This window comes from Calidris pugnax, unplaced genomic scaffold (genome assembly GCF_001431845.1).
Source record: "Calidris pugnax isolate Ruff unplaced genomic scaffold, ASM143184v1 scaffold11, whole genome shotgun sequence".
Classification (NCBI taxonomy): domain Eukaryota; kingdom Metazoa; phylum Chordata; class Aves; order Charadriiformes; family Scolopacidae; genus Calidris; species Calidris pugnax.
In genome coordinates, this window is record NW_015090803.1 from 11924291 (window position 1) to 11933376 (window position 9086).

Here is a 9086-nt window from a genome sequence, read left to right on the forward strand (position 1 = left end):
CTCTGATCCTAGGGCTGTGAACAGTTAAAGAACATAGAAGTTGGACTGAATTTTTGTAGGGCTTTTTTTGGTGTAGTCTTTTGTCTCACTGGAAAGATGGTGGCTTTTGTCCTCTGTGTCAGAGTCCCACAACCTACAGTATCCTACCTAGGTTGTAAAACCATAGTGTTGACTAGGTTGGAGTTTTTCTGTACTCTTCAGGTGGAATCTGACCCAAATTCCTGAGTGCTTTCAGCTCCAAGGTCACAAAGTGTCTTTCATCTTACCCATTTTAGAGTAGCATGAACTTGAGTAGACTTTTAGGACATGGGCTAGAGATAAGATGAAATAAGCTGCCACTATTTCAAATAATTATCACATTATGCAATCTTTTTTAAAACTTTTCATGTTCCATTGCTGTGGTGGCCTGTAAGATGGTTGGGTTTAGTGCATATGGAGTGACACTGTACACTGGTAAAGATGTACACTGGTGATTTAAATAAGGTGATAAAGAATCTGAACTAGAAAGGCTTTGGGGTCCTAGGCTTATGGTCTTTACAGAGTATCTCCAGTATCTCAATAGAAATGTTCTTTTGATGGCTCTAGGAGATGCAGAGTAGAAAATCTGGCTATTGTTTCTCAAGAATTCACTGATGAATGGCAGGGGATAAGGAAATAAACGTGTTTAAAAATCAGAGTCTCAGAAAACATTCTTCTTGCTACCTGGCACTTGTGTGTTCCTCAGAAAAGGGAGCTGTGTGCTGGTCAGAGCAATACTGTTCCCGTGGTGCTATTTAGATCTAAGCAGTTTGATTTTTCCCTTTAGAAAATCAAGGAAACTCAGATTTATTTATTTTTAAAGAACATTGTAATCGATTGTAAAAGTAAGCTGTTGCTCTAATTGGAGTCTTTATCCTGTGACTTCTTTGGGGGGTATTTGGTGGCGCTTTTTTTTTTTTCCTTCATTTAGGATCCTTAAAGAATGGATTTCTGAGCCAATTAATTGCATTCTGTGCTTCTGGGTGTAATAAAAAATGCTTCAGCCAGATAGGTCTTCTCTCCACCACTCTTTACAGAGATGCAGTAGTTTCTTTTGAAAGCAATATTTCTACTTAGAAAGCAGAATAATAATGATCTCTGTTAAATTACTCCATGATTTCCTGGCTTGTCATGCAATCTTTAAAGTTGGACAGAGCTGCTTCCTAGTTCGGTACAAAGACTTCTTTTAGAAAAATAGTTATTGTATTTATTAGGAAAACCGCTTTGTCAGGGTTGTGTACTGAGAATTCTCCTTTCTGTGGAATTTCTTTAAGTTAACTGGATTTCAGTAAGTGCAGGATGCTCACTGAAAGCATTTTTGCAGGCTCAAGGGAGAATCTATGGAAAACTTAAGGAAGAAAATTTCTTTGGACCTAAAGAAGAAGTGAAACTTGAGGCTCATATAAAAGTGCCATCCTATGCTGCTGGTAGAGTTATTGGTAAAGGAGGCAAAACAGTAAGTAGCTGAAATAAAACTTTTAATGTTGTTCAGTTATGGTTCTTTTTTCAATGTGTATATGTGTATAAGGCTTAAACATTTAGTTAACTAATAGCTAATCCTTTTAAGCTACATTAAAGCAGGTGCTATTTTCTTAGCTATTCCTGTTAAGCTCTTCTTTCTCCAAGCGTGGAGTCAAGAGAAGCTGATCTCATAGAATGATTTATTTTATCTAGAAAAATATATATAAAATAGTGTAACAAAAATCCGATAGTCCTGGTCAGATCTGCAGGGCTTTTATTAATAGAAATGTAATTCTTCCATTTAGAATTGAATACGTTCCCACTGAAGATCTGCTTCGGTGAACCTCAGCTTGTGCCAGAGTTTGCAAAAAGATTTCACTAATCTTATTTAATTAAAATTAAATCCAATGTGTACAAAGGTGGCGTCTCTGGCCAAAACTGAATGAAAGCATAATTTCTAAATAAGCGGTAGGAAATTAAGACATGTTCAGACCTCAACATTACAAAACAAAAATATTTTTTTTTTTGCTTCAACTTATTTGATGGCATTTCTTAGGCTCAGATTGTTGCATAAAATAACATCACTGAAATCTTTCAATCCTGAAAAGGCTCTGGTACTCCAGTATTTTGATACGGTTGTAAGTCAGGAGCTAGCTGATACTCGCAAAGAAATGGGTCTCCATTCTTGAGTGCAATGGGGTCTTGAAGCTGTAAGGAGGCAACGTGGCCTCTTTCATTACTTGCAGTGGTAAGAGGTTTAAGGACAAATGTCTCTGAAAAGCTGTTAATCTAAAACATTTTGGATAAAGTAATGCTATGCTATTCTAAAATAAAACGGGTCTATATAGGGCAAAGACTTTAACCTTACCTCTACTTAACACAGTGGAAGCTGATAGGCTACTGAAAATAATTTGGAGGCTTCTCATTGCTCTGTTCCATCTCATGGAGGTTTTTCAAGGAAAAATGTATAAATACTTAACCCTTTTTTTTTCTTCCCTCATTATGCATTGTATGAGTTTTCTGACCTTAAACTTGTAAACTCAACTGTAAACACTGTGGCATCTGTTTGCTTTTTAAAGGCATGTATTTAGCACCTTCTGTGTGTTGTATTTAGTCTCTAAAACACTTCTGCAAACCTAGAGAACTTGGTGCTAATTTATGTTGAGACACAAGAGGCTCATCTTGTGAAGTGCACACTGCTGCACAAAGATGCTTGCTGTTAGTGGGTTTCTTTTTTTAAACATGACTTTAGAGATTGCTGTTTCTGTGGTCAGCAGTATCTTTTGAGGCTTGGTGGTTGTGGGATCGATGTTTAAGATTTTCTGACTACTTCTATCTATTTATAGGTAAATGAGCTTCAAAACTTGACAAGTGCAGAAGTTGTAGTCCCTCGTGACCAGACACCTGATGAAAATGATCAGGTGGTTGTGAAAATAACTGGTCACTTCTATGCATGCCAGGTAGGAGAAGTGGAACAAATTTCTTTATTATCTTGATGTTTCCATGGTCTGTCTTCTATATCCACATGCAGAGGCAAGGGATGGAAGACTTCTACTCGGGATACAGAAAGCCCTGCTTGACAGGCTCCTCTAGTTGTCTTGCTGTGATAACTTTCCTCACGCCTGTGAGAGATATTTATAACCATATTGCACTTTTAGATATGTAAAACAACCTTCTTAAATTCTCCTACCAATGTACATAGACTCTGGTACTACTGAAACTTTCAAAGCAAAAGCAAACCCAAGTTGTGATGGGGCTGAAATTCAGATGGAAGGGAGGTAGAAGCCATCTCGTAGTACCTGACCAAAACTGCATGTATATATGCAACTTTGGCCACATTGCCCCATCTGTTGATGTAGTATCAGAAAGAAAAGGATGACAAGATTCTGTCCCCTCACTTAACTCTTAGTTCAAATAAATTTCTTTTGATGCTTTGCTACAGGTGACTTGTAGTTCAGAAAGGAGATGGCGGGGCTGGTAAGGCCTGGAAGCCTGACCTTCTGGATTCCCTGGTGTACAAAAAAACTGATCCACTCTCTAGAAACAGTGGTTCTTATAAAAAATTTAGTATCTCCAGAGGAGTAAAATGCAAGTAGCCTGTAGCTTCAATAATCTTAATGTTAGTAGTCATCTTTGCACGCTTATGCTTTCTATATTACAGATGTGAAAAAGTGATTATGCAGGTAGTTGTGGTAGGTGGAAAAAGAAGAAAAATTCAAAATTAAATTGTACACCATGACTAACCCAAGTGTATTTAACTAACGAGTAACCTTGTCAGTACTGGGAACTTGGTTATTCTAGACTTTGTTCATCCCAGTAGCATCGATAGCGTATTGTAAACAGCAGTCACTGCAGCCCGGTGTCATGATGGGTTCTCTCTTCTTTATGTCCTTCAGCTTGCTCAGAGAAAAATTCAGGAAATACTGGCTCAGGTAAGAAGGCAGCAGCAACAGCAAAAAACATTGCAAAGCGGACAGCCTCAGCCGAGACGGAAATAAAGGTTTAGGAAATGGCCCATCAGAGACAGATGCCAGACCAAAGACAGACTGTGCGACAGAGACGGGTGGTGAGCACCCGTTGAAGTTATATGCAGAAGATCCACCAAGCCAATCACCTGTTCGAGGACCAGGCAACCGTTGAACGCTGTCTCTGAGAATGTATTCTTTAGGCTCTCTCAAACTTTTGAAACCCAGCTTTAAAATAAGGACCCCTTCACTTCCCTTTTGTTCTATTCTCACAATTTAACATAAACTCGTTAGTCTTTTTTATTGTTCTTATTATTCCCCAACAATTTTAGAACTTGGTTTAATGAAGCTTTCTCTTCTGAGTTCACTGGTTTAAAAAAAAAAAAAAAGAAAAGAAAAAAAAACAAACAAAAAAAGAAAAGGCATTGCTCTTATAGGTCCAGTTGTAAAAGAAGAAACACATTTGGTGGGTGGGATCGTGGGTGGGCAAGGGTTAGAGCCAAGGGTATTGACAAGAGTTTAAGTGTTAGTCCCAATGTTGAAACAAGTGGCATTTTTTAAAAAGAATTTGGTTGCATTTTTACATAACACTGCCATGAATAACCTAAGGGAAGTGTTGAATGGTGTTGGCCAGGGCATAAAAAGATAAATATGCATTTTACTAAACTACCTCAGGCATTTAGTACCTCAATGAGAAATTGTTCCTTTTTTGCTTTTTTTTTGGTATTTTGTATACTTTATAAAGCTAATAGTTCTTGAGCATTTTATTTTTTTAAAAAAAATTAAAATTTGATCAGCCACCAGCCAGGAGTACTACAGACTTATCGGGGGAAAAAAAAAATATAGTAGAGCACTTCTAGCTGCTGGCTGATGGGAGTAAGGTGGGTAAAAAAAACACAGCCTCAGATTTTCTGAGGGCTTCAACACCATCATTTGTTTAAAAAAAAAAAAATTCAGTGAATGTTCAAAAGATAGTGAATGATGCCAACATTCTGATAGCAGCAATGCCGTTTAGTTTTCTTTTAAGATGGGATGAAAAAGTTTGTGACGGTACTTTTTTGGGAACAGGACAAGGAAGTGATGGCAAGAGGCTGGGGTTGGGGGAAAAATTTAGAAGGCTGCAAGAGGCTGAATTTTTTTTTTGTGCTACTTGATTGAATGCATGAACCCTTTGTGCCTTTGACCATCACTACCTAATAATGCTACATTTAACCATTTGCAGCCCATTTGGACTTTGCCATTTTGTTCAAAGAGCAAGCTTCATCTTCAGTTTGATAGAACACTCGATCTGCCAGGGCGTTATTTGAGGCCGGGAGGGTCTCTGCTGTCTGCAGGTCACATCATAGTGCTTTCAGTTACCACGATGGGGGAAGGTCAAACAGTGTTTGATCACATTGAAAGATAACGAAAGGCTAAGTTTACATATCCAGCCGCTGTTATGGGCCACACTAAGCCACTTTGAAGGTTTTAAAAACTATTACAAGAGAAAAAGTAAAAAAAAAAAAAACAAAAACAAAACTAAAACCAACAACCTCTCTAGCCTGGCTTATAATAGATGCAGCAGGATTTATGCACGTTCTGCAACCAACCATTAGAGGAGAATTAAAAAAAGAAAAATGTCAAAAGGCAGGGATAACAGGAAAGTTACCAAATTTTTGAATTTCCGAATGTAATTTGAACGATGATTGTGGTAATAGTGACACATTCAAGTTTCTACAATAAACTTCAGTCTACCTCAGTTTAAGAAAAAGAAAAAAAAAATGTGGCAACACATGGTGCATAAAGACTGCTGTGTGTGTGTGTGTGCGCGCGCGCGCCTGTATGTGTGTGGTCGACAGAGCCATGCTATTACCTCTGAACCTTTTTTTGTGATGTTTTTTGTGCATGAGATGATCAGAATCACCATGCTGCACTGATTTGAGGGGCACAACGAGCAAAAACATTTGTTTCATCATTTTGTTATCTACCTCTTAGGTTCATGTTGAAATAGAGGCATTACTACATAGACTTAGATAATTTTCCCAAAGATCATTGTTGTACAGATTAGATAATTTTGAAAATGGTCTGAAGTGTTTTTTCCTGCATCTCTTCTTTACTAATTGGTTTAAAAACCACAAACTTATGTTGTAGTTTTAGCAAAGAAAAATGAGTTTCTTTTCCTTTTTTGACAGTGACCTTCATCTAGCCTTTAGGATATTTTTTTTTTCTTACAATGAATTTAAAATTACTGAAGTATGGAAAGTCATAGCATTTTAATTTTTGTTGAGGCTTAAGTCAGTCTGACGTTCCTTTCTTAACATTTGAGAAGGATTTGACTTTGTTATTTTCCATAAAAATTACTTTACGAATAGGCGCTGCATTTACATCTGCTGATTTAAATACTGTCATCTCTCTTTAAATTTCTAGACTTAGTATGGTAAATCATGTTTTTCTTTTCAATTGAGACTTGGTAATTTGGAGTATTTGGGAATAGCTAGAAAGTAAATACTGTAAATGATTTCAATATCCACAAAGTATGGATCATTTTTCATCTGTAATGTGCCCCCCAATGCAGCTCCACTTGCCAGATGCCTCTGAATGGAATAAAGAGTTTAACTCCTATCATCAGCTAAAGTTGTGTGGTGTGTTTTTAAATTAACGAGGCCCAGGGACAGACCGTTCTAATTATTTGCAGTACTTGGATCAAGTTGGTTTTCTGTCCGTAATAATAACTGGATAAGGATGAACAGTCACCCCCAGGTCTTCCATAGCCGCTAGGGCATCCGCCAGCCAGGCTCCAGCCTTTGTACCTCCCAATACCAGCAGTGACTTCTGTGCCGCTTAATTATCTCCTCCCTCTCCTGTAGTTCATGGTTTCGGTCTCCTGCAGATCACTTTGGCTGATTTGCCGTGGAAGAGATGTGTCCCCAGCAGTCCTGACCAAACACGAAGGAGTATTTAACAGGTTTGAAGCGAGATCTGAATTGCAGTTAAATTTTTATTTTATTTTTTTTCTTTTTGGCAGCTTTTTACCAAGTCTATTTTAGTGCTGTCAGCGTGATGGAGCTGTGTAACGAACACGGCCCTGGAAGCTTGGATAGGGAGAACCAGTCACGCGAGCAAGGAAGGAAAGGTGACGGCAACCTGTATGTTGCTCCTACCACCACCACCCAAACACACACCACTTGCTGGGGAGGTGGTACAGTCTTTCCATTTAAATCCTTGTTAAGGTTATTTGGAATAGAAATGAGACTAGATGTTTAACTGTGAACGCTTTAGAGTGAGAGGGGAGGGGCTGGGGAAGGAGGGAGCGTCATCAACAATATAATTCTGTACCTTTTTAAAGAGGAGTGGAAAACCAAACTTGTTTTCCAAACTCTTGCACCCTCCCACTTGTCTTCACAGCTCATTTACTGGGACCAACCAGCAGGAAGAGGGAACTGAAGAGAGGCTGTCTGTAGAAGACGCTGTGTAGGGTACTGCATTTCACAGGGAACTCGTAAGCCCATTTTCCCATGCCCACATTGAGCTTATCTCCTGGGAACCAGCATCCCCACCATTTGAGCGACACAAAAAGTTAAGCCTTCCCCTGTATCACTGGTGTGTTTGTGAGAGCTAAACCCCTGACTGGTTTTTGAGCATTTGCTTAATCATGATGCTTTTATTTGCTTCTAACCTTCCACAGCTTTTCTTCCCGAGCTGCAGTGTGAGAGGCATGCGCTCTTGGTGTTAGTTTCCATTAAATGAAGCATGTACGCTGTGCCCCACAGCATGGGCTCCAGCTGCCATTAGGGTGTAGGACTTCTAAATGAACATGAAAGATGGTGGATTAAGCACTCGAGCTGGGTGTAACAGATGTTAGCTCAACTGATGGACACAAACATTGCCTGATAATGAACCTACTTAAGTTAGTGCAGGAAATTGGTGAAATTATGACAAAAGTTTCACCTTGGTAATTGTTTCTCCTGTTTATCCCATCATCAAGGGATCCTGGGCAGAGCCCACCCTGCACACAGCTCTGTACAGGATCAACCCATGGGTCACTGGACATGCTGCACAGAAATCATCTGATCAGTAGAACTGAAACCATTCCTAAATGTTTTCCTTCCAAAAGGGGTTTAATGTTGCACAGCAGTGACTGTTCAGGCTGTCTCTGTCAACTCCTAGGCCCCAGCCTCAGGAGGGTCAGGCAGGGAGCCTGGTTGGGGCAGCGCAGGGGCTGGGCACAGGTTATGGCTCCTGCTCTTCAAGGAGGAAGAGGAAGATCTTTTCCTGAGCTGGCAGCTCCGAATAATTAATAGCAACCTGTGGGCGTTCCATAAAACTTCTCACAATGTGCTTTGGCAGTCAATTCAGTTACACTTTTTCATTTATTTTACTGGGTTTTGTCTCCTCAGTTCATCTGATTTTTGGGGTTTTTTTGGATCTTGTCTTACAGACTGTTACCCCTTCCTACTGTTACTCATCCTACTCTGGTCACACGGAAGCTGTTCCCCATCTCTTACTGTTCTGTTCTGGGTGCTCCTTTTGTTACTGTGCTCTTTGAGCCAGGACACTGTATGTGGGTTTATATAATGGCACAATGTTTGCCAAACCTGCCTCTATTCATCTCGTGCTACTTATCTGCAGCAGTAAAAGGCAAATGGTTTCAGGGAATGATCCAAAGCTACTCCTACGTATCCCCCCTAGGAGGAAACTCCTGATTTAGAACCCATGGCTCTGTAAGACAGCCAAGGTTATCTCCCCCCATGTGGATTACTTATTGCCAAGTATCACAAAGCATTTTGAAAATCAATTCTTTGCAGTCAGGTTTACCACCAGTACCCTTATTTCATGGGCAAAGATGTTTTATCTGCATAGTTTAACTGCATTTAATAAACTCTGCTTTACTTAATGTGCAGAACTATCTATCTGCTGCCTTTTATCGAAGAGCAGGTGAAATCAGGGGCAATTATTCCTGAAAGAACAGAGGAAAACAGGACCAGTCTGAAATTAAAAAAAAAAAAAAAAAAAAAAAAAAATCAAGAAAAAAAAAAAAAATCCCTGCTTTCTGACTCGCAGCGGATGCTCAGCGTTTCATTTGAAAACTGAGGAAGGTTTTGCAAGGGGATTTTTTTTGTTCTGCTGGGGAAGGGCAGCGTGTAGACCCCCCCCCCCCTCACC

At 39.5% G+C, this 9086-nt stretch overlaps 1 protein-coding gene across 2 annotated transcripts in view; it reads left to right on the forward strand.

Annotated features, from left to right (window-relative positions):
- IGF2BP3 (insulin like growth factor 2 mRNA binding protein 3) overlaps positions 1-6557 on the forward strand; it is a 113116-nt gene extending 106559 nt beyond the window's left edge. For both annotated transcript variants that reach the window (XM_014937845.1, XM_014937846.1), the window contains exons 14-16: positions 1343-1474; positions 2826-2939; positions 3876-6557. In XM_014937845.1, coding sequence (XP_014793331.1) covers positions 1343-1474; positions 2826-2939; positions 3876-3977 — 348 coding nt within the window. In that variant the 3' untranslated portion in view covers positions 3978-6557. The remainder of the gene's footprint in view (positions 1-1342; positions 1475-2825; positions 2940-3875) is intronic.
- Positions 6558-9086: the final 2529 nt, after the last annotated feature.